This window comes from Sciurus carolinensis, chromosome 19 (assembly GCF_902686445.1).
Source record: "Sciurus carolinensis chromosome 19, mSciCar1.2, whole genome shotgun sequence".
Classification (NCBI taxonomy): domain Eukaryota; kingdom Metazoa; phylum Chordata; class Mammalia; order Rodentia; family Sciuridae; genus Sciurus; species Sciurus carolinensis.
In genome coordinates, this window is record NC_062231.1 from 13506228 (window position 1) to 13532629 (window position 26402).

The 26402-nt window shown below is 42.0% G+C and overlaps 1 protein-coding gene across 5 annotated transcripts in view; it reads left to right on the plus strand.

Annotated features, from left to right (window-relative positions):
- Positions 1–13808: 13808 nt before the first annotated feature.
- Tamm41 (TAM41 mitochondrial translocator assembly and maintenance homolog) overlaps positions 13809–26402 on the plus strand; it is a 48679-nt gene continuing 36085 nt past the window's right edge. For 3 of the 5 annotated variants that reach the window (XM_047534885.1, XM_047534889.1, XM_047534887.1), the window contains exons 1-3: positions 13809–14172; positions 16563–16745; positions 19766–19858. In XM_047534885.1, coding sequence (XP_047390841.1) covers positions 14038–14172; positions 16563–16745; positions 19766–19858 — 411 coding nt within the window. In that variant the 5' untranslated portion in view covers positions 13809–14037. Of the gene's footprint in view, positions 14173–16562; positions 16746–16829; positions 16930–19765; positions 19859–26402 lie in introns of those variants that run through there. The other 2 variants (XM_047534886.1, XM_047534890.1) reach the window with 2 other exon arrangements.

A 26402-nucleotide genomic window follows, 5' to 3' on the forward strand; every position in this document is an offset into this window, starting at 1 on the left:
GTTCTTGCAACACAATGAGATGCATAACAATACATTTTCCCCAATTGACTGGTCTAGGAGTTTATGTAACCCTTGGTTCTCTGCTATCGGGTCCAAACTTATGCTAATTAGGGTTTGGAGGCCTACTAACACTATTGGTCAATTCTTGAGTCCCAAATTTCACTCAAATCGGCCTCACTTCCACTTTCTCATGGTGCCTCAGGAAGCAGGAGACTGAGGTCATCGGACTGAGCTACAGGGCTGAGCTAAAGCACTGCGTGGAGGGGCTTCTGCAGCTGGCATCCACACAGTGCCCAGACCTGACTGCCACAGGAAGTCAAGTCGGTACACCTCTGCTAATCTGGGCACGGGCTCGCCATGCCTGCATGGAGGGCTACACGGGGCCTCGGCCGTGCTGGCCGCAAGTGCTCCAACACACATAGGCCACCACTCCACTGCTCCGCAGTTCCGCTGCCACTTCTAGGTGGGAACCAGTTACACCCCTGCACAGCTTGGCAGCGGGGATCCATTTCAGAGCTGCCGAGTGGCAGCCTGGGTGGGTTGGTGTGTAGAGAGCAAGCACAGCCTGCAGCCAAGGGACACCGCCATGTAGCCATGGCGGTCCTGAGGCAGTTTGGACCAAGGCACACCAACGTGTCACCCTTCCGCAGCCAGGCCAGGGCACAGCATGGATGCCTGCTGCAGAAGCCCCACTCCATGCAGCTCTGGAGCCCCATTGGACAACCTCATCCTCCCACTTCCTGACCTGCCACTGGAAAAAAAAGAAAATGGAAGAGGGGCAGACTTCAGTGGAAGTCAGGACTTGAGAACTGACCAATAGCAGTATGGTTCCAAGCTCTAATTTGCATAAATTTGGACCAATAGCATTGGTTCCTTTTTCAAACCCTAATTAGCATAAGTTTGTACCAACTCCTAGATATACCCCTAGACTAAGCGAGCTGGAAAGAAAAAAAAAAAAAAAAAAGAAAGAAAAAAAATCTGTTCTCGTGGCGGGTGATGTATTGTTGGATTGTTTTTTATTCTCTTTAGTAGATTTTGCTCTTGACATTTGTTTTTCTTGGTTTCTAGGGAGAAATTGCATTCGAGCTGCCGAAGTCTGCTGAACACTGAAAAACATCGTAGGTCATTAAAAGTTATAGTACTTTTTATTTAGAGGCTTGTGTAGATCTCACTTGCTAGTAGATGGAATGAATTGAGTTTCATCTCAAACCCTGTTTTAATGGATACACACATCTGTTCACGCTCTTGGGAGAGCTGGCAATGTTTAATATCTGCAGTCAGAAAACTCAAGACTCAGGAAGAGCTGATGTTTCAATATGAGTCTGCAGGCAGGAAATCCAAAATTAAAGACACGGTGGTGAGTTCCTGTAATCTCAGTGAAGCAGAAGGATCCCAAGTTTGAGGCCAGTCTCAAAATAAAAGGGTTGAGATACAGCTCAGTGGTAGAGCACTTGCATAGCATGCTTGAGGCCCTGGGTTCAAGTCCCAGTACAGCTAAAAAGAAAACAAAAAATCTATAGCTGATCACATTTGTTAGATCCCCCCACCCGCAAGATCAGAAAGAAAATAAGGATGTCCACTCTTGTCAGTCTTATTCAACTCATTGTCCTGGTCTCTGCAATAAAGCAAGCAACGAATTACAAGCCATAGATACTGAAAAGGAAGGTAAAACTGTCTGAATCACAGATGCCACAGTTGTAGAAAAAGTTAAATATACAAAGATTCCAGAATCTAAAAAGTGAAATTATCGAGGTTAGAGCATATGACATCAAAGCACAAAGATCAATTTTTTAATATACTAGCAGTAAGTAACTGGAAAATGAAAATTGAAAACAAATACCATTTACAAGAGCTCAAAACAACAAGAATAGGAATGTAACTCAGTGGTAGAGCTGTTGTCTAGCATGTGCAAGGCCTTGGGTTCGATTCCCAGCATAGAAAAAAAATATCTCCTAGGTTTAGTCTAGCAATATATACGTGATCCGTATGCTGAAAATTCAGAAGAGAATTCCAGCTCCTGCATGTCGGACTTATTGGAACCTCATTTTATGGACAAAGTGTTGCCTGTTCTAGAATTAAAAAGTAAAACCAATTAAGACCTTTAAAATAAACTGTTGCGCTCTTGTTCTTTGCAAACAGTACTTCATATATCGGGAAGCTTCACAACTTCTTTTCTGGGCTTTGGGTACCTTCAGGTACCTTCAGGCAAAAAGTGTGGAAATTGGCCTTGATTATTTTGGGACATGGCAACAATTCTGTGACAGGCGAGTGACAAGTGAGTGAGTGACTGGCACCAACATTTCCTAAATTGATGCCACAGAATATTACTCCCAGAACATGTTAAGAGAGAAGGGGATGAGGGAGGAAGTTAAGAGAGAAACCTACTCTGGGAAATCGGAAAGTTCTCTGTTCTATTTTTCTTATGAAGGTGTACAGATCTTACTGACATATTACTGCTCTGAGAAATCCCACAGCAAAGAAATCATTTGTCTCTATTTAATCCAAAATTTCCCAAACTCAGTTGATTATGGAATTTTTTTTCAAATAATAGTTCAATGAAACCACTTTCAGATGTGCTACAAATTTGGGAGACACTATAGACTTAGGTGGCTGGAGATAGACTTGGTATATGGCAATTAATTCTTTCTCCTCTCTTTGGGTTCTTCTTCAGTTTAATTTCAAAATTCAGGGCCAGTTTTTCAAGATGAAGTAGGCAGCTGCTACCTTGCTTGACTATCAGGGGCAGTAAAAAACAAACAAATAATGATAATTGCAAGCACAGAGTAATAATAACAATATTAGCAAACTCATACATAGTACCCACTACATGTCAGTATTATTCCAAGTACTTTATGTATATTAACCACTCTTGTCATGGCAACTCTGAGAGGTATATATTTAATTATCCTCATTGATACATGTTAAAACTCAGACACAAAGACTCTTGTCCTTCAAATAGATAATAACTTAACTAAGCCAAGATTCGAATCCATATAGGCAAACTTTAAATTTGCCCTTTCTCTCTGAAGTTTTGATCATTTTAGTCTATGAAATAAACCAACTATCAGTTACAGGAAAATGATACAGAGTTTCTTCTTTGTTTAAGCATGGAAGACACACATGTCCAGTATTAAGACTCAGCAAAGGGAAAGATGGCTGAAACTTACACAGTTTTAATAGACAGGTTTGGGCTTCTAGGCAAAAGGGAGATGTCATTGGTAATAGAAGTTTGGGGAGAAAAGGCACACAATCATCAAGGTTTATTTTAATGAGCTGATGATGTCTCCCAGGGCAATCTCTTGTCTAGGTCAGCTGTCAAACCACCTCACCCCTGCACCCCCCAAAAAATCTTTCCTAAGCAGAAAGAGATGCCAGGGGAGTATCAGATAGAAATGCCTCTGCTTGCATTTGCTGTTTACTAATGTAGACGGGTATAAATTGCCTCTTACAAGGCTCAAAGTGTAGCTTCGTTGTAGAATGCATACCCAGCGAGGACCTGAGTTCCAGTCCTGTGAAACAAGAGTTTGGAGATGAAGCTCAGTTCCCTGTTTCAGACGTCAAGTGAGACTGGAGTTTCTCAGCTTCTGGTAGCAGGTAAGGTTGCAGACCTCTGCAGCCAAGAAGTGACGCAGCTTTTAATGGCAGGTCATGCCCTCCAGTGTTGCAGTAAAACCCAGCTGCTCACCATCAGTTTCTTCTTTCCGGGTTCTTGTCTCGTGAATTCAAGGAATGAAATCCACAGACCAGGATGAATGAGTGTAAGATTTACTGAAAAACAGGAACAGAACTTTCCGAGCTTGAGGGTACGTGATACGAGGTTTTCTCCATCTGAGTGTGCTAGTCCAGGGATTTAAATAGCACTTGGTTCACTGCTATTGTGACATGGCTCTGTGGTTGCAAAACCTCATGGCCACCCTACTGGTCCCCTCCAAGAAGCAACAGCAGAGCAGTGGAGTGGCGGAACAGTGTGGATGGGTTAGAGCACTGGTGGCAAGCCCAGTTCATGGCCATGTGGAGCCTGCCAGCCTGAGGCGCCAAGGCCAACCTGAGACGCCAAGGTGAGCCTGGGCAAGCTGATCTGTCACCCTGCAGCAGCCCGACTTGCACATAGTGGGGATGCCCCCTGCAAAAGCACTCCATGCAGGGCAATCAATGACTTCAACTTCCTGTTTCCTGAAGCCAGGGAGAAAAAGAAAGTAAGGCAAACCTGAATAGGACTCAAGAATTGACCAATAGCATTAGTATGTTTCCAAACGCTACTTAGCATAAATTTGAACCAATAGCATTGGTACCTTTTTCAAACCTTAATTAGCATATGTTTGGATCAATAACAGTGACCCCCCCCCCCATGCTATATAAACCCTTGGACCCACCCTCTTGGCTGGGTGAAGTATGCTATTTGGTTCTTGGTGCACGGTATGTTTCTGTTGTTTGGTAAACGCCTTACTTCTTGTCTGTCCATATCACTCTCTGAATGTATGAAAGGAAAAAAAATCCCTAAGAAAAACTGTTGTGATCTACTGTTAGAGTAGATGTCCCAATGCACCCTTAGGAGCTGCAACATTTGCAGATTGCAAAGGTGCTTGTCTCAAAACTCTTAACTTCAACTGACCCAAACTTATACTAATTAAGGCTTGAAAGAATTACCAATGGCATTGGTTCCAACTTGTGCTAATTAGAGTTTAGCAATGTGAAACTGCTATGGGTCAATTCTCAAGTCTGTATTTGCATTCAGGTCTGCCCCAACTTTTTCTCCTGGCAAGTCAGGAAGCCCAGGATATAGGTCCTCTCATGGGGTTACAGCACTGCTTGGGGTGGGCTTCTGCAGCAAATGAACATACCGTCCAGGGCTGGCTGCTGAAGGGTGACAGTTGTTGTGCCTTCGGTGAAGGTGGTTCAGAGCTCTCATAGCTATATAGTGGGCTCTTGGCTGCAGGCTGTGCTTCCTGCTTGTGTTCTAACCCATCTGGGCTCCCTCTAGGTACCACGTTGACAGGGATGTGCTGGTCCCCACTGGAAAACGGGAATGGTGGAGCAATGGAGTGACACCCCGTGTGGCTGCATGGAACCCTAACCCTAATTCAGGCAAGGTGAACTACAGCCCACATTTGCTGAGGAGTGCTGACCTGTCCTCCTGTAACTGCCAGGTGTGAGCATAGTATGGACACCTACTTCAGAAGCCAGCTCCACAGCAGTGCTAAGACCTCCACCTCCCGCTTCCAGAAAATGGAAGTGGGGCAGACTTGAAGGAAGGTTGAGACTCAAGAACTGACCTATAGCATTAGCACATTTCCAAGCCCTAATTAGCATAAGCTTGGACTAACAGCAGCAAACCAAGTGCTATATAAACCCCTACACAATCAGTTGGAGAAAATGTGCTACTGAGTAATTTCTTCTGTTCCTGTTCTTTAAGAAAGTGTATTGTTACATTCACTTATCCAGGCCTGCGGATTTCATTTATTGGATTCATAAGACTCAGAAAAGGTTGATGGCACCACTTCACTTGTTTCCTTGCTGTTTCTGGTGGTTTTGGTGTGTGGGGAGACATGTCACCTGCACCGTAGGACTGGCGGTGGGGAGAAGATAAATAGCTTTCGTTGACAGCTTAATCTGTCAGCTGTCATTCTATGTACTTCCTAGATATTGTTTTGTTTACTCAGTCCTGTGAGCCAGGTATCATTACTGTTTCCACTTTACAAGTTGGGGGGGGGGGACAGGGAGAATGTGGAAAAGAAGGCTCAGAGAGATTGTCTCCTTCAAAGTCCCACAGCTATTAAGTCCTGGGGCTTGGATTCATACTCAGGTGATACCTCAGAGCCCCTTTTCCAACATTAAAGATATAGTAAGATGCTCTCAATCTGACCTTGCTGTGCATGTCAATCAACTGAGAATGGACGAATGTGACAGGGGTGATTTTTGTGACAAGATAGTTATCAAGACACCTCCCCTTCTCCATCAGTAGATACAGTGAACAAGGACTTCAATTATAAGAACGACGTACCCTGGATATTTTCTCCATTTTTTTTTTCTTTTAAAATGCTGGTTTGAAGAAAATCCAAGGCATAAAGAATACATTTTACAGTGCTTTAAAAATAAAAAAAGTTTAGGCGAGGTGAACCTTCTAGTTGAAACCCAGTCTGACAAGGTCATTGTTAAAGAATACAGACAACTGTTAGATAAATCAGAAGAATGAGGCCCAGCAATCACTCAAATCAAGTGGCATTCATCTTTTGAAATAGCTCTCTAACATTTTTATTTCATTGGCGTGAGCTTTCCAACAGAACCCTAAAGTGATTATATAGAACACTAGGGCTTTTTAATAGCTTCTAACTTAGCAAGCCACGGTAATTTAAAAGAGAGCGGATGAACTGTAAGGAGCAGAGAGATTTCTGTTGAAGAATACAAATGGGCTCTCTGCTACATTGCTTCTGCCTCTTTCTGGGCCAAAGCAAAATGCACACAGAAATGGGATGGAACTTTCCAGCTGGTGGTTTTGCATTATCGGAAAGGAACGTGTTTGTGAAAATTACTGATAATTAGGCATGAAAGCTGATAAGGGAGAAAAATGCAGAAAAATTGCAGAATCTTTATATCAAAGGCTGAGCCCTATTGGTAGGTTTGTAAGTTGATACTGTTTTGGAGGGGAATTTAGCAATGTGCTGATACTTTGACCCACCGATTCCAACTCTAGGAATCTATCTTATAGCAATATTTGTACAAGTACAAAAATGAACACATATATGGATGTTCCTTGTAGCATTGTTTGCACGTGCAAAACTCAGAAATAGGGCTTAATGGTAGATCACTTGCCTAGCAAGCATAAGGCTCTTGGTTCAATTCTTAACCCAAATAGGAAGAGGAGGAGAACTAGAAATAATCTATATCCATCAACATGAAAACATTTAAACAAATTATGGTATACACACATTTTAGAATGACTTGCTGCTAATAAATAGAATGAGATAGATGTACACAACTGACCCACAGAAATGCCTCTTAGATATTATATGAGTGGGAAATTTTTGCAAAATAGTGAAACCAGAATTTTGAGATGAAGCTTGATTCACTGCTTCTGACAGGTGGTGTCTGCAAAGCTAAGGCCTCTGCAGTCGAGAAGCATTGCAGCTCTTATTAGTGGGCTATGCCCTCCAGAATTGCAGCAGACACCAGCAGCTGTCAATTTCTTTTTTTCTTTTTTTTTTTCTTCCTGGGTTCTTTTCTGGTGAATTCAAACAATGAACTCCACTTATCAGGACTAAGTTACAGTAATGGCAGGTGAAGAACAGCGACAGTTTTGGTTTTGTTTTAGTTGTTTTGTATCAGGGATTAAACCCAGCAGTACTTAACCTGTAAACCAAGTCCCCAGCCCTTCCCAGGTTACTTATGACGAGACTGGCTTTGAGCCCACTATCCTCCTGCCTCAGCCTCTTAAGTCATTAGAATTATAGGCATGTACCAATTGTGCCCAAAATGTATAGAACTCTTACACACAAGACAGGACCCAAGGGTGGGTTTATATACCCAGTATACCAACTGGTTTACTGCCATTCATCCAAACTTATGCTAATTAGGGTTTGGACAAGTACTAACACTATTGGTTAGTTTTTGAATCCCAGATTTCATCCAAGTTTACCCTTTCACTTTCTTCGGACAAACAATAGAAGGTTGAAGTTGTAGGCAAGGAGCGTGCTTGTGCATCCCCAGTAGGTGACTAGGTGGCTGCAAGATAATGGGCCAGCACACCTTGGCTTGCCGTCATCAGGATCGATTGGCAGCTTCTCAGACCTGCTGCACCAGTACAGCAGAACCCAGAATACCCTATACCACGACTCCACACACACATCTCTAGAGAGACCAGAAGACTGGCTACAAAGCGCCTAGGTGTGCTGCTCTAGGGATTTATATACATACCAGTTGGTTCACTGCTATTGCTCCAAACTTATGCTAATTAGGGTTTGAAAATATACTAATACCATTGGTCCAAACTTAGGCTAATTAGGGCTTGGAAATGTCCTAACGCTATTGATCAGTTCTTGAGTCTCAACTTTCGTTCAAGTCTGCTTTACTTTCATTTTCTGGTGGTGAGGAGCGGGAGGTTGAGGCTGTAGGCGAAGACCGCACTTCTGCAGCAGAATGGGGTGCAGGCCCTGCTGGTACCAGATGACGGGTCAGCACGCCTTGGCTCTGGTTTGCTTGGTCCTCCACCGCTCCTCTGCTCCAGTACCACTTCTCAACAGGGACTGTAGCCTTGCGCGCAGCTTGGCACCTGGGAAGCCATGTCAGTAGTATCGTATTATGATTCCATTTAATCATGTTTTTTAAAAATTTTAAACTTGTTTTTAATGTTAATGTGTTTATAAAAACACCCGAAACATTATCTACTAAACATTACCAGTGTCTACCTCTGAGGGATAATACACAAGTTTTGTAATGTTTACATTTTTATGAGCATGGATTCATGCCTGCAATCAGGAAAGGAAAAGAGCTAAACTATTTCTTCAAGGGAAGAAAGATTAAAAGAAATGCCTGGCTATAATTCAGTGTTCAGATGAAGGAGTTCAGTGCAATTCCACTGTGAGTGTAGCCATCTGGGCAAGGGTGATATCCAGTCAGAATTAACCGAAATCTCTGTGCTCACACAGGGAGACTGAAATGTGCCATGTCTCCTTTCTGCCTCCCTTAGTACTTCTCTAGGCAGTGCCTTTGGCCACTGTTCCTGCTTCTGAAATATATTCATTTTCTTCTCTTGCACCGCAAGCATTTCTGAAGAGATTTAAACACAGTAGTAAAGACCTTGACACAGATAAGGCAGTCCTGGGTTCAACCCCAGCTTTGTTGTTCTGTGGTGTGACTGAGAAATCCATTTTTTCCTTCAGGGCCTCAATTTCCTCAGGTAAAAAATGATCGTCTTAGAGAACTTGCCTCAGAGTCTTTGAAATGGGGGAAAAGGGTAAAGTACAGACAGTGCTTGGGCATAGTAATTTTTTTAATAATTCCTATTACTATTTGTTACTCTTGGTGTTGAGGATTGAATAGAGGGCCCCATGCACACCAGGTATGTGTCTTATCACTAAGCCACACGCCCCAGGCCTAGCATCCATTTTTATTAGTCCTATTAGAACTGCAGCTTTGAGGTAAAGTCCGAATTCCTGCTTCAGCTAACAGGAAAGGCTGGAGATTTTCTGCTTCCACTGCCCAATGACGTCTGCATGAGATGCTGGTCTCTGCAGCCAAGAAACTTCTAATTCTTACTCAGGATACATAAGCACAACAGCATTTACAAAAAATAAAATAAAAAATAAACCGGAACCGACACCTTATAATGGCAGCGAAGGAGATTCCCGCATGTCTTCTGGCATGAAGTGGGCGGGTGGTTCACTCTTGGTCCAAACTTACACCAATTGGGGATTAGGAAAGTACTAACACCATTGGCCAATTCTGGAGTCCCAACTTTCATTCAGGTCTGCAACACTTTTTTTTTTTTAAGTTGTCGATGGACCTTTATTTTATTTATTTATACGCTGTGCTGGGAGTAGAACCCAGGGTCTCACACATGCCAGGCAAGTGCTTTACCACTGAGCTACAACCCCAGCTCATTGCCCCACTTCCATTTTCTTACGGCGGGAAGCAGACTAAAATTATAGGTTAGGAATGCAACACTACAAGGAGCACACTTCTACACTAGGCACACCCCATGTGCAGATTAAATTACTGTGGGCAACAGATCAGGGGATCTTAGCTTGTCTCAGGGTTTTTTTTTTTTTTAATCCCTAAGAAATGCTGTGCTTATTATAGGGACAACTCCACACAGCCCGAAGCTTCAATCCTACGGCGTCGCTGCTCTGCTGCCACAGACAACCGCCTCAGCAGAAATCAGATATCACAAATGACCGCACCGGGCTAGAGGTTTATATTCCACTTTGCTCGGTTCACCGGCTATTGGTCCAAACTTATGCTAATTAAGGTTTGGAAATGTGCTAACGCTATTGGTCCAAACTTATGCTAATTAGGGCTTGGAAATGTACTTAACGCTATTGGTCAATTCTTGAGTCCCGATCTTTGTCCAAGTCTGCCCTACTTTCATTTTCTTGTGGCAGGAAGCAGGAGGTTGAGGTTGTAGGTTAGGGTTCCTCTCAGCGCTGGTTCGCTGCACGTGAGACACGCTGCGCTTGCATGGCGGGCTCCACAAGGCCCTGTGCATCAAGCCACTAGTGCCACCACTCTGCGGCTCCACCCGCTCCTCCACTCCAGTACCACTTATCAGCAGGGACCAGTAGACCCGCTGTATAGCTTGGCAGCTGGGGAGCCATGTCAGTAGTATCTTATGATTACATTTAAACATGTTTTAATGTTAATATATTCATAAAAACATCTGAAAGAATATCTACCACACGTTACCAGTGCCTACTTCTTAGGGATAATACACAGATTTTTGAAATGTTTACATTCTTAGGAGCAGGGATTCAAGTCTGTAAACAGAAAAGAAAAAGTTTAATTATTTTCTCAAGGGAAGAGAGATTTAAAATAAAAACGCGTGGTTACATGGTTAATTCAGTGTTGGGATGAAGGGCTCAGTGCAATTCCACAGTGAGTATAGCGTCTAGGCAAGGGTGATATCTAATAGGAACCAACCATAATCTCTGTGCTGGCGCAGAGCGAGCTCAGCAAAAGACAAAACTAGTAATCAGGAACTGAGAGCTCTAGTCTAAGGGCTCATATACCATTTTGTTCACTGCTAACAGTCCAACGTTAAGCTAATCAGGGCTTGCAAAAGTGCTTACGCCATTGGCCCAAGTTTATCTTAATTAGAGCTTGAAAAATGTACCAACACTTGTGATCAATTCTTGAATCCCCACTTCCCTTCAAGTCTGCCCCACTCTCATTTTCTCGTGATAAAAAACAGATCGAAATTACACATGAGAAACTGATCTGCTGCACCTTCTACCACACCTGCCAAGCCTGTTTGATGACTTCCGTACTGCCCTGTGCCTCAGTACCACTTCTCAACATGAAAAGTGACACCGAAGCACAGTACAAGCTGTTTGAGTCTAGGGCTTTATATACCACTTGGTTCACTACTATTGGTTCAGATTTATGCTAATTAGGGTTTGGAAATGTGCTAACGCTATTGGTCCAAACTTAGGCTAGTTAGGGCTTGGAAATGTTCTAATGCTATTGGTCCAAACTTATGCTAATTAGGGCTTGGAAATATGATAACGCTATTGGTCAATTCTGGAGTCCCAACTTTCAAGCTTGCCCCGCTTCCATTTTCTCCTGCTACCTCAAGAAGCGGGAGGTTGAGGGTTTAAAGTGGGCTTGCAGCAGTGTGCAGGGCCAATTTCTGCAGTGGGTGTTCATACTGTGCCCAGACCTGGTGGCGGAAGGATGGCAGGTCAGTGGCTTTGCCTCACCTATGCGTTGGCTCGCCGTGCCTGTATGGTCGTCTCCGGCCTGCAGCAGACCTGCTTGCTGCTTGCGCTTTGACCCACCCATGAGGAACACTGCTCCCTTGCCCTGCTCCTCTGCTGCCACTGCTTGGCAGGGACCAGTAGGTTGACTGTGCCGCCGAAGCTAAGGATCCATGTCACTATCGATTTTTTTTTTTTTTTTTTCTTTTTTTGAGGTACTGGGAATGTAACTACCACTGAGTTACACACCCTTTTTATGTTTTATCTTGAGGCAGAGACTCGCTAAATTGCCTCAAACTTGCGATCCTCCGGCTTCAGCCTGCCAAGTCGCTGGGATTACAAGCATGAGCCATCATGCCTGGCCTTTCAGTTCTTCATAGAACCTGTCCTATTTGCCTTCTGCATGATAAACTGCTACCCATCCTTCAAGCCCTGGCAACAATGTCAGCACTGTGGCTATGGCTTCCTGTGGTCTCTCCCTGCACACCCAGAGCTGATTAATGTTCCCTTATTAGAAGGAGGTTATTATAGTGCTGGGTAACCAGGTTCATTACTATACATTATATTCTGATTTGTTTGCATCTCCTCCATACACTCTAGTCCCTGCATGACCATAACCCTGATGTATTCATCTCAAATTCCTCAGCACTACACCTCAATTAATTTTTCCAATTGATCTAATCTCACGTTTCCCTGCTTCTACCACCAGGGAGTCACCATTTTTCATTCATGGTGGCATTATGGTAACAGTTTTGGTTACTGGTGTCTCGGACTCTTTTTTTCTCCCTACACCAACCTAAGCTCACAGCTCACTCTTAACAGGATGGTACTCAAAACCCCTCAAGGACAGAGTAGAGAATTGCAAAAGAACCACAAGGTGGAGCCAGACCTAAATTTTAGCTCCAGTTTTGCTACAGAATGATGTGATCAAACAGGTTGATTTATCTCTCTGAGCCTCAGGTTCATCTGTAAAATAGAAGCGATTACCTCCTTCCACAGGGTACTAGAGGGGGATGAATGACAAATTCACATGAAAATATGCCCATATTACCTAAATGTTAGACATCACAACTTCCTTTTTCTTGCTTTGCTTTTCTATTTTGGAAATGTGGTCTCACTATGTTGTCCAGACTTGCCTCACAATCTCCGCTCAAGCAATCCTCCTGCTTTAGCCCTCCAAGTAGCTGGGTCTGTAGGCGCACACCACCATGCTTGGCTCATTTTTGACACATCGTGTATCTTGAGACAGAATGAGTAGCTAGTGCTGGCGATATAGTCCATCACGTAGAGTGCCTGCCTCCCAAACTGGAGACCAAGGTTCGAGTCCCCAGCACTGTTAGATTGCGAAAACAACAAACAAACGAAACCAATTCAGAATGAATAGCTATCAAGTGTCTGTCCTGGATGTCAAGCTGCATCCTGAAAATTCAGCTGATCTTAAGAGAGTTTCTATGATTGCAAATGAAGAGGATACTTCTAAGATCTTTTCTACCCTTGGATCCTATTTGATCCAAAAACCACATCTCACTCTATGTGAGACCAATCCCAAGGCAAAGGGGCAGAGAGGTTTCTCTGCCTTTAAAATTAAACTCAAATATCAGAGAACATGTGTACAGTACTTTTCCATTTATGAAGCATTTTCATATCCATCATGGGATTTGAAAAGGGCTTTAATGGGAAGAAGTCACAGCCAAATATTAACAGTTTTTAATCTCCAGATGGTGGAGTTTAGGCGTATTTTTTAAATTGTTTTTTTCTAAACCTTCAAAATCCCCTTCAAGCTGGGCACCTGGCACCCGCCTGTAATCCCAGTTACTTGGGAGGCGTAGGTGGAAGGATCATAAATTCGAGGCCTGCCTCAGCAACTAAGCAACTTAGTGAGCCCCTGTCTCAAAATAAAAAATTAATTAATTAATTAAAAAAGCGCTGGGGATGTAACTCAGTGACTAAATACCCGTGGGTTCAATCCCTAGAACCTCTCCCCAACACGAAAAAAAAAAAAAATCCTTCAATATAAAATCACAAAGAGATGATGGTTGCATAATATTGTTAATGCATAAATGGCACTTAACTAGTTAATTCTACATATGAGCATAATTCTACATATCTTCATTTTAAGAAGTCTTCGACACACACGATTTTTTAACCATTTCTTAAACTGTGGCTTGAGGAGAAAGTTACGGAAGATTCTTTAGACTCAAGATTGGTTTCGTTAGCCGACATTCACCTGCGACCCCCATCCGCCCTGAGACCCGCGCTTATTTGTTCAAGTTGCTCAAACCAGGCCTGCAGAGCGCTCCTCCGACCACCAGGGGTCTCTGCAGAGCCCTTGTGTCCGCAAACACCGGAGAACGCCGTCTCTTGTGCGTGGGGGGCGGGGCCAGGAACGGAAGCTGAGCCTGCGTGACCGCCGCCCACCTGAGGCTAACCGGGTGCACCTCTTGCCTTGGGTTCTGACTGACTGCTCCAACTCCGTACGAGTCTTTGAAGTCCCTCCTCTCCACTCAGCCTTCATTCGTTTGATCGGGTCCCCAACTTCCATTTCCTCGCCCTTAACCCTTTGTCCCTGCTACCGTGTTCCTTCATCCCGCTCCGCCAAGGGTCCTCGGTTTCTCTCAGCCTCTGGCCCATGGCGCTTCAGGCGCTGCACAGTTCGGGGGTGGCCTTCCGCAAGATCCTGTCTCATTTCCCCGAGGAACTGAGCCTGGCTTTCGCCTACGGCTCCGGGGTATACCGCCAGGCGGGTCCCAATTCAGACCAGAAGGTGAGCCCGGCCCCAGAGACCGGACCTTCCCCATGCGACTCCTCCGGTCAGCCCCATTGTCCGAGATCCGCTTGTTCTCACGAGTCCCTTCGTGCGTTCGATCCCTTCAGAACCCTAGAGTGACCTGTGGGCTCTGCGCACTCCAAGCGTCACTTAGGAGGATGCAGATCGTTGAGAAGTATTCTTAGTATTACGATAACGTGAGCTGAGTTTTGAAGAATAATTTAGGAGTCCATTTGGGTCTAGAGCTGGAACTGCAGTTAGGCGTAGGGAAAAACTGTTGCATAGGCAAGGTGGAAGAAAGACAAAGAGATAGTTGCTAGGTACTAATTCAGTGTTTTCAGCCTTGACTCTACATTGGAATTTTCTAGGGAACTTTAAAAAATAACCAATGCCTGGGTTCCACCTGAGATTTCTGCTTTAATTCATCTAGAATGACGCTTGGGCTTCAGGAATTTAAGAAACTTCCCTGGTGATTCTAGTGTGCAGCCAAGTTTGAGAATCCTGTCCGTAACTGTAGGAGAAAATACGAAATAATCCTCTGACTTAAAGAAAACTGATGAATTGTCTGTAGGGTCAGGGCAGGTACCGTGAAGGTAACTAATGACAACAGTTAGTGGTGGCCAACGTATGTGTACTCACGCTCAGCACATTTAACAAGTGTCTAGTGGGGACTAAACATTGTTACTCTTCAGAGTTGGCTGAGCACAACAGCAATATCGTTTTCATTTGTGATTTACAGAATTCAGTGTGAAAATTGCAATAGGGATTCTGGGACTTGGATACTTGGCTGTAATTTGCCTTCTGGTTAGTTTGCCTATTCACTTCCTGGTGAGGCTATCTGTAGCCTGGATTTCCTGTCTATGCTGTTACAATGTTTTTCTTTAAATTGGCAGCATTTGAAATTATATGAGAAATTACAGGATAGTATGGCCTAATTACTTTTTCTAATATACTTTTACATAATTATAGATTTTTTTTTTAAAATCATGTTTATCCATGTCTTCCTCACATCTTAAATATCACCAGTGGTTTGTGGATCACACTGGGGGAAACCCAGAGCATCCTTTAGTCTCCTGTAGCCTCCTCATCATTTTTCAGTGAAGGTTTTCCTTTGAGTAGAACTGGAATTCCCTCCAAGAAAAGATTCTTCCCTTTCCCTCATTCATGTTAACAAGGCTTGTATATTCCAACACTAAATCTCTTCCAAACCAGTCCCTCCCCTCAGTGCCTCAGCTCATACCTTTTTGGTACTCACCTGGAATTTTACACCTATCAGATTTCCCTTATCCTTTATCTCGTCTCTCCAGTCAGTTCTTTTGCAGGAAAGTTTTCTAGCACAACAAACAGCCTCTCTTTCTGGTCACATCTCACACAACAGCAGTATGTTTTGTTCTGGCACTATCAAACTGCAGGTCCAGAGCATGCCTGTCTCCTATCCGTAGAAGCAGTTTCCTGTACATGACTCTCTTCCTTCTCCATACTTCCCCAAGTCCTTCCAACAACCCCGTTTCCCTTGCATGCCTTCTTTAAGACACATACTTGGGTCCCCTAGAAAAATCTCTGCTTTTTTTTTTTGTTTTTTTTGTACCAGTGATTGAACTCAAGGGTACTTAACCACTGAGTCACATCCCCAGCCCTTTTTATTTTTTTATTTTGAGACAGGGATTCACTAGGTTACTTACAGCCTCACTAAGTTGCTGAGACTGACTTTGGACCTGCAGTCCTGTCTCAGCCTCCCGAGCCACTGGGGATCTGCCCCGACTCTTCAGTGACGTTAGTACATGACACATTCCTTTATCAAGTCAATTTGTCTACTCTCTCCAGTAGACTGAGCTCTTCTACCCTAGGACCTATCAGAACTCATAGTTTCTTTATTAGTAGTTAGTTAATAACTTATTTCCTTTTATATACTACTTAGTAGAGTTTGTCCTTGTAATCTTATCTGAAAGAAAAGTGGAACACATTTATTTAACTGCAGTTAAGAGAAAGACAATGTAGTATAATTATTCAGCACACAGAATTTGTTATCATACTACTTAGGTCTACAGCTCACTAGCTCTGTGTGCCTGGGCACAATACTTATCCTGAACATTGGTTTCCTTTCCTATAAAATTGGAATAATAGCATGCTTACCTTGTGGGATTGTTTTGAAGATAAAATGAGTTACTGTATATATTACATATAAAGTACTGACATAATATATGTTTAATCAGTATTTGTTTTGATAAAACAAAGCTCACATTGCTTCCAGAGACTGACTAACTTAGTTTCTGATGATGACCCTAGATCTTCTGACTGTTAATCATAATAGCACAGTATTTGGGAGGTTTCTATTCTGTCTAGCCACTTTTCTAGGAATTAATGAATTAATTCTCTTTTCCTTACAGAATGCAATGCTGGATTTTGTGTTCACAGTAGATGACCCTGTTGCATGGCATTCAGAAAACCTGAAAAAGAATTGGAGCCACTACTCTTTTCTAAAAGTTTTAGGGCCCAAGGTTATCACATCTGTCCAGAATAACTATGGTGCTGGAGTTTACTACAATCCATTGATCACATGTGATGGTAGGGTAAGTGACTTTGGGCCTTTGTCTTAACTTGGGCTCTATTAACTTTGTTAATAGAGCACCAGTGAAATATGTATGTTTGTGCAGGCAGGAAAGGGTCACACCCCTGCTGGATGTCCTGAACCCAGGGACAGAGCAGACACTGGAGTCTTCATCTCCCCTTCAACCATGATTGCAGAGTGAGAAGGTGATTGAATGTCATTTGCTTTATTTTTTGGCCTTTGGCTCTCAAGTTTTAATCTATTATACATCCAATTGCAGGGATCCACCCCAAGTTTTTGATTCAGTAGGTCTGGGTTGGGGCTAGATAATTTGTTTTTCTAACAAGCTTCCAAATGATTGAAACTTCAGGTCTGGGAACCACACTTTGAGAACTACTGTTTTGGGCAATGAAAGGAATAGACAGTCCTGTTTAAGATCAAGGTGGAGATTAATCTTATCTGGAAGGAGGAGCAGACACCCCCAGAAAGAAGTTGGAAATGAAGAGGGCATCAAGTGGGGCTGGGAGTCTGTGGGGCCAAATGATAGGCAGGAACCTATCAGTATCAGCAGGTGGGTGGAATTCAAGAGTAGGGTGTTGGAGAGGAAGGGTCCCCAAAGAGGGATTGTCTGACATCAGGGACCCTTGCCTATCTTCTTTTAGATGAAGCACCCCAGAGGCTTGGTCTGTAGCTCAGTAGAATGCTGGCCTAGCAGGTATGAGGCCCTGAGTTTGATCCCTAGCTATAGCACTACCTAAAAAAAAAAAAAAAAAAAAAAAGCAAACCAAATGAAGCATCCCAATATCTTAAGAGGACTGCCAAAAGCTAAGCAGACCTGTGAAGACCAGTGGGGATCTAACTCAGATGCCTCCTGTACATTAACTGGGTTAGGAATGAGGTGTGGGCTTTCCTTGCTGGGCTAGCACTGCTGCTGATTTTAGAGCAAACTTACAGGCATATGGATCACATGGGGATCTTGTTGAAATGCATATTCTGATTCAGATAGTCTGAGATGGAACCTGAGATTCTGCATATTTTACAAGCTCACTGGTGATGCTTATGCAACTGGTCAAAGAAGCATGCATTAAAGGGCAGGACCTAGTAAGTGACTGGAGTACTGACTTGAGAAGATTTGAAGACCTAGCTGAACTTGGCTGAGGAATGAATGCTGTGATTGACTGGTGATGTCTGTAAACCCTTAGGGCCATCTATTTGCTTTTCTGGTTGAGGTTCTATCCTGCTTCCCCTGCTTTTTTTTCTTTTCTTTTTTCTTTTATGTGGTACTGAGGTTTGAACTCAGAGGTACTCTACCACTGAGCAACATCCCCACCCCTTTTTAAAAAAAAAATTTTTTTTAGATGTTGATAGACCTTTATTTCATTCATTTGTTTATATGTGGTGCTGAGAATCAAACCCAGTGCCTCACATATGCCAGGCTAGCACTCTGCCACTGAGCCACAACCCTATCCCCCCAACCCCTTTAAAATTTTTATTTTGAAACATTTTCTTGCTGGATTGCCCAGACTGGCCTCAGTCTTGTAATTCTCCTGCCTGAGCCTCCTGTGTAGCTGGGGTTCTAAGTGTACACATAGCTACACCTGCATCTTGCAGATGAGGAAATGAAGGTTTAAAGAGAGGAAACGCCTTCTATAAGGTCAGGACCTAGTTAGTGTCAGGTTCCTTGACTTCCAGACCCTTGCTGTTTCCACTGCCTCCCATCTCTTACTTGCTTGTAGCAAGAATGATTTCTGCAGTCCTGTGACCTAGTGGAGGGAAAAGGTAGGTAGTTATTCAGCACAACCTTCTACTTCCACTTATACATGCAAAACACATAACTCTTGTTTTTTATGCATAATTAATGTTATGCTGAGCCTATCTCTAATTAGTAATTTTCAAACAATATTACAAGCTTCAGTAACTAAAGATTTAGGCAAAATTGTATACCAAGGAGGCTGTACATTGTAATTGAAATTCTTTAGATACTTTGTAGATATGTGCAACCTGAGAAGGCTATTTGGATACCAAAGTTGAGTAAAGTGAATCTGAAGGTATTTGTTGACACAAATCAAACTCTGTAACCTGGGAAATCTACATTCAGGTTTATACAAATTATTATGGAAATTGACTTGACTATAATTCCATGTGTTTAGCACTGATAAAGAGGTTTCATTTGGGGATGTGGCTTTGTAACTATAAGCCTTTCAGAGTCAACAGCAACAGATAAATTCACCATGTAAAGGATATCAGTGAAAATTTTTAATTGAAGAAACTTTCTGGTACTTTGCAATGAAAGAACATTGGAACTGAAGTTCTAGGATCTAGTTTATTTGTTTGTCTTTGTGGTACTGCAGATGGAACCCAAGGACACATGCATGCTAGGCAAGCACCACTGAGTATATTCCCAGCCCTTATTTTGTTTTAGAGGGGACACGGTCTCTTGTATTATTCAGGCTGGTCCTATAGTACTGGCTCAAGCAATCCTCCTGCCTCAGCCTCCAAAATATCTGGGTCTCTAGATACATACTACTGTGCCTGGCTCTAGGACCTAGTTTTAACTCTGCTACTACTGTTGCCACTTTGGGTGTTTCTTTTATTCTCTCGGGCCTCAACTTTTTGTTCCTCAGATGGAGAACATTAACTAAATCAACATTTCTCAAACCTGTGGAAAGGACCAGTTTTTTTTGTTTTGTTTTGTTTTTTGTTTTGATTTTTGCAGAATAGACTGTGTTATGGACCAGTGGTGTCCAAGAGCCATTCTGCCTTTAACGTCACTAAGTTTGACCTAAGTTTGTGGTCAGCTCACCTCATGTACCTTGAACTATACTTTGAACCATACCTGACTTCCAGTTCAGTTTTGGACATTAAACCTCTCAAGGGTTTTGGTGGAGATGTGGGTGTTCACATGGAAGGCATTTTGAGTAATTTTGGAAATCAAGGTCCTACTCTGGTCCAGATTTTGATCTATTTCCTTATATTCTGTACTTGCATAAGCAACAACCTGATATTTTGCTTTTTTTCTCACCCATTTCTTTCCTTTTTCAGCTTATCAAATACGGGGTTATTAGCACTAGTCTTCTGATTGAAGATCTTCTCAACTGGAATAACTTATATGTTGCTGGACGCCTCCAAAAACCGGTGAGTGTGTGTTTTTTTAGGCTGCCATAATCAGGGTGCCTCTGATCCTTACTTGACTTTGATCCTTGTGATTACAATGAGATGGAACTCCAGGAAATGGAAATGCCTGTTAGATTCCTCCTACTCCCTATAAAATTATTACCAATGTCCAGATATTACTCTGATATTGTGATATAATAAGAAATATATATGATTGGTTTTTGCCCCTGGCTTCTGGCACAGAGCTCCTACAAGCTTTGGAATTCCTGAGTGGTAGGAATAATAAGTCCCTTTCAACCATACCTGAGTTCATGCTAATGAGGTAACTTTTTTTTTTCTTTTCCTTCTGCCTATGCTGGGGATTGAACCCAGAGCCTCATGTATATGCATATTGAGCAAGCACTGAACCTCTGAGCCCCATCCCCAGCCTTCCCAGGTGACTCCTGATGGGCCCCTAGAGAGCTTCAGGATAGGGGCTGGTTACCAGAGGACCACCAATGTGCTTAGTGGGTTAAACCTTTCATCCTGAGCTCCCTTTCTGCCCACCCCCGCACCCCCACCTCTGGGAAGGGAAGAGGGCTAGAGACTGAGTTACTCCTAAAGGCAGTGAATTAATCAGTCATGCCTAGGTAGTGGAACCACCATAAAAACCCTCCATGACAGAGTTCCAAGAATTTCCATGTTGATGAACATATTGAGGTGCTGGGAGGATGGTACCCTTAGAGAGGGCGCAGAGCTCAGTTCCCAGTCCCACCCAACAATACCTCACCCTGTGTTGTTGTTGTTGTTGCTGCTGCTGCTCCTCCTCCTTCTCTTCCTCCTCCTCCTTCCTCTTCTTTCTTCTTCTTTTCCTCTTCCTTTCTCCTCCTCCTCCTCTTCTCCCTTCTTCCTTCCCCTTCTTTCTTCTCCTCCTCTTCCTCCCCTTCCTCCCTCCTCCTTATCTTCTTCCTATTCCTTCCCCCTCCTCCCTCCTTCCTCATCTTTCCTCTCTCCCTCCTCCTCTTCTCTTCCTCTTTCTCCTTCTTCATATGCTTGGTGTCAAACCTAGGGTCTTGCACATGTTAAGTGCTCTACCACTGCGCTACATCCCCAACCCCTGCATCACTCTATTAAGCTGATCCTGAGTTGGATACTTTAGAATAAATTGATGATAGTAAGTAAAGTGCTTTCCTGAGTTCTGTGAGCCCTGATAACAAATTATCAACCCAGAGTAAGGAGTTGTGGAAACTCCCCAATTTACAGCTACTTAGTCTTGTGGAATTAAGCCCCTAACCTATGGGATCTCTATGTAGCTCAAGGTGGATAATATCAAAATTAAATTGTGGGACTGGGATTGTGACTACCGCACTTGCCTAGCATGTGTGAGGCACTGGGTTCCATCCTCAGCACCACGTAAAAATAAATGAATGAAATAAAGGTATTGTGTCATCTACAACTAAAAAAAAATATTTTTAAAAAAATTGAATTGTATTGTAAGACACACAACTGGTATCCAAAAAGTTGGAGAAGTGGTTGGTGTGAAGGAAAAAGCCCCATGCGTGTCAGATGCTGACAGTAAAAGACAGATTGTCATATGCCCACACTGCTGTCCCTGCTCTCAGGTACAGGGTCAGTCCATTTGGGCTGGAGGAAGATGGCAGAGGAGGTGTCCAGTGTCTTAGTGGCACCTCTGTCAGTACTATCCCCGTCATCTTTTCTTCTAGAACCTCAGTGCCATGGAGGTACTCTTTTGTCTACTTTTGTTTCCCTAAAGAGACAGTGCCTGTAGGACAGTGCTTGTCACACAGAAAGCAGTCAGTAACTGTTGAGTAAATGAATGAGCCAAGCTGTCATTCTAGGGTGGAGTGATATTCTGGACCCTGTTTTATCCTCCTGAGGCCAATGGTAATGTCCTGTCACTACTTTCTTACCTCACTGGAGATACTCCGAGGAGAGACTGTGTGATTTTGGCTTCTCCAGGGCTTTGATAAAAACAAACAGGAACAAAGAAGTGGGAAGGAACTTGAACCTTTAAAAAGTGTTTCCAGCTATCATGTTTTCTCTCTTTTTTTTTTTTTCAAATATATGGTCTATTTTCTGAGAAAGTTTCTTTTCCTAGTTTTAAGAACTATGTGAGCCAGGTGCAATGGCACACACCTTGAATGCACATAACTCAGGAGGCTAAGGCAGGAGAATCACAAGTTTGAGAACAGCTGGGACAACTTAGCAAGACCCTGTCTCAAAATAAAAAATAAAAAGTGCTGGGGATGGAGCTCAGTGGTTAAGTGCCCCTGAGTTCAATCCCCAGTACTATGCTAACTAGTCACAGTCGTCAATCTCACACACCTCCCAAGGAAAATTTTCATTATATTGACCAAGGGTCTTAGGTTCCAAAAATAGCAGATGGGTTGTTCTCAGGTATCTCCCATAACAGCGACCCCCTTCCTTCTTTTATAGTGAGCTATGGGAAAAATTAGAGAGTCCTCCAGTCATAGTTCATTTGGTTTGTGTCAGAAAATTTTCTTTATTGGTGTCTATAGGCTGTCAAGATGCTCTTGCTTTGTACCTGGTCTTAAAATTTAATAATGTAAATGGAATTTTATTCAGAAAGAATAAAACCCTTCCTAAAGAAGAATAAAATTCTGTCATTTGCAGAAAAATGGATTGAAACAGAGACCATAATTTTGAGTGAAATAAGTGAGACTCACAGATTAAAGTATCATATGTGAAAACCAGAGATATGTATTCTCTCATGTGTGAAAGCCAAAGGGATGAAACCAAAAGGATGCCATGAAATTAGAAGGGAGACCACCAAGGTAGAGGAAGTAGATAAGGGGAGTAGGAGATGCTAGGGAATGAAAGTGACCAAATGACATTTTATTTATATATGTATATATCACAATGAAATTAAATAATATGCACCAATAAAAAAATAGAAAAAGCCAGGCACGGTGGCACACCCTGTAATCCCAATGGCTCAGAAGGCTGAGACAGGAGGATCATGAGTTCAAAGCCAGCCTCAGCAATAAGGTGCTGAGCAATTCAGCGAGACCCTGTCTCTAAGTAAAATACAAAATAGAAACGGGGATGTGGCTCAGTGGTTGAGTGCCCCTGAGTTCAACCCCTAGTACCCAAAAAGAAAAAGAAAATAATTAATAGTATAACTCATTAAAATATGCAGAAATACTTGAGCATGGTACATATGTAATAAATATGTAAAAATTTATCAAGCCAAACCCTTCAGATATGTGAATTTATGTAATTTTTCCTTTGGTAAAAACTTACACTTACTATTATTATTTTGGCAGTGCTGAGGATCAAACCAGCACATACTAGGCAAGTGTCCTACCACTGAGCTGTATCCCCCCACCCAAGAAAAACAGATTCTTATTGAACCTAAGGAAATAACTGTATTACCATAAAATAAGAATATTTCCCAGTAAATTTTAAAATTTTGGAGAGATGATTAAGTAGGGAGAAAAGAAAATGTAATTTTGTTTCAGAGCAAACTACCAAATCACTATAATCCATAAATAACCCTAAATAGAAAAAGTTTTCTTGTGTCCGGAAAACAAGAGAATTTGCAAGGTGCTTTTTCATTATGTTTTGTTTTTGTGGTGCTGGAGATGGAGCCCAGGGCCTCACACATGCTAGGCAGGTGCTCCACCACTGAGCTACACCCTCAGCCCATACATAATTTTTTGTTTTTTAACATCCAGAAAGAGTAGGCCTACTGAAATAATTTCATATATCTATAGATGAACTTCTCATTCCTAGACTGGAAAACAGGTAAAACTCGTAATTAAGCAAATAAATGCAATTGAAAATATATAAATATTCATTTTACTTCTAAGTGTTTTTTAATTTATAAAATGTGTTATTGATAAGAAGATAAATGAGGGACTGGGGATATAGCTCAGTTGGTAGAGTGCTTGCCTGGAAAGCACAAGGCCCTGGGTTCAATGTCCAGCACCGCAAAAAAAAAAAGATGATAAATGAATGTGGAATTATAAATCTAAGGTCATATTCATTCCTACCACTTATTAGCAGTTTATATGAACTCAAGCAACTGGTTTTATCTTTCTAAATGTCAGTCAATTCATGTGTAGAATAGGGATAATAGTACTTACCCTGCCAGTGCCATAAGGTGTTGAAAATTGGAAGTAGAGTGATAATGCTGGGAAGCACACAGGCGGTTTAGAATCTGACAGAGCTAAGGTTAGGATCCCAGCTCTGACACTTCCTAATCTGTGACCCTGTGCTACTGATAGAGTCCCTCACACCTTGGTATGTTTTCATCTGTGGACAAGGGTTCTGAAATTCCTGGCTCTTCAGAACCATTCAGAAAATGATATTTCTTTTCTCTCCATCCTTGGCTATCTCAGTTACGTTGAGGTAAAATGAGATCATATAGAAAAATATTCTCTATTATACTTCTTTTTTTCTCTATTATACTTTATGCTTGGAATTTTTTAAATTAAAAAAAAAAAAAAAACAGGTGTTAGAAACCTGTAATGCCCCCAAATTTAAGAATGTAAGTACTGGAAATTACGTTTTTGTTTTGTTTGGTTTGGTTTTGGGGAGTGAACCCAGGACCTTGCACATGCTAAGTGTGTGACCTACTGAGCTATATCCCCTGGCCTGATCTCAGAATTTGTCTAAATGTTCTATGTTTTTATAAAATAAAAGCAGTCCAAGACAAGGAATAGCAGCTACACTTAGCCTTAAGCAAAACTATGCATTTCTTGACTAATTTAGAGACTAAAATATCAGTGATAATGATGTTTATCTCTCATGCTTATTAAGTTTCTAACACTAGAAAATTAGGCTAGAGAGCTAGTAGGGACATAACTCAGTGTGAGAGCATGTTGCTTAGCATTGGGTTCAATCATTCCAAGCTCCAAAAAGAGGCAAAAAAATGAAGACAAGAAAAAAAGCAAAAGAAAGTTAAGCTATCTTAAACTTGGCATGGTGGCTCACACCTGAATCCTAGCCCTCTGGAAGACTGAGGCAGGAGGATCTCAATTTCAAGGCCAGCCTCAGCAACTTAGTAAGACCCTCACTCAAAATAAAAAGGACTGGGGGTGTAGCTCAGAACACCCCTGAGTTCAATCACTGGTACCAAAAAAAACAAAAAAAGAAAAAAACTATCTTTTAAACAAGTGAAATTAATAAGCAGGTAAAGTAACTCCATCCCACTCCTGCCCCCAGTTTTCCACTCCTGTGGAAATCACTGTTAACCAGACTTCTCAGTGATAACAGTCTTTAAATAAACCATTTTTCCCTCTAGGTGGCAGCAAATATTAATCAAACTTGAGCAAATCTGATGAAAGGGTGGTAGCATTTTCAACAAGAAAAATGGGTAAATATTTTTAAAATTATGAAAATGAGTATGAATTCTTTTTTTATGTTTTAAAAGACGTTGCATTAAGTTATATTGTCTAAAACTCCAAAGTCGACTTGCCCTTGCAAATTGAAATAGAATTTCTCAATTTCTTGCAAGTTAAGTCTTTAAAAAGAATATACAGGAGTTAAAAAGATGGATATTTCTGGGAAAAGTTGGGTCTAAAATTAAACTTCTGTTATACTTTACTAGCAACATACCTCATAATTGAGGAGATACCACGTGTTTATTTCTAGTACAGCCTTAAATTTCTGAGTCATTTAGTCATTTGCAGTTGGTGTATGCTATGTGTGTGTGTGGCTGAGCGTGGAACCCAGGGCCTTGTGTGGCTGAAGGCCATCATTGAGCTACATCCTAAGCACTGCAAATATTTTCTGAGTGAAGAATCATGGAATTTAAATTATTTAATTGAACATTGTAGACAATCTTTTATAAGTTAAAAAAAAAAAAAAACTAAAGCAACTTCAAGTCAGTTCCCTAATTAATCTGACATAATTTTGGATTTTTATATTTCACATTGTTTTTCATGTAGATAATTTTGTTTGACATTTCTTTTTTTCTTTCACAGCTCTAGGGGTAGAACCTAGGGCCTCAGGCATGCTAGGCAAGCCCCTCTACCTCTGAGCTACACTGAAGCTTTGGTTTTTTGTAATAGCTCTATTGAGATACAGTTCACATACCATATAATTCAACCATTAAAGTGTACAGTTCAGTGATTTTGGTATATTTACAGTCCTGTAACTATCACCATATTGTAGCTCTATTTATTTATGTATTTTTAATAGAAAAAAGGCCAATGGTATAAAAGATCCCTGAACTGGGAATTGGAAAACCTCGTTTACTAGTTTTGGCTCTTCCCTGTTGTGAGCCAGCATTTGATTCTCTCGCCTTTGAAATGCAAAGATTGAGCCATTTATTTAGTTATTCAAAAGACAACTAAGTTTCTTCTTTGTGCATGCCAAAAATAAAAAGACCCCACATTTCTTGTCCTTGAAGATCCCCCAGTCTAGCAAGTAGATAAGGTTTGATCCCACTCTGTGTTCCGCCCTTCTTCGTCTTGAAGCAGTGACTATTTAGAAGAGTCACCCCTCTTGACCATTTGGAATGGAAAAGTTCTGGCAAATGGTTGAGTCCCACTAGGTAGAGTTGCCTTTTTTGTAACTGAAACTTCACTCTTTGCAA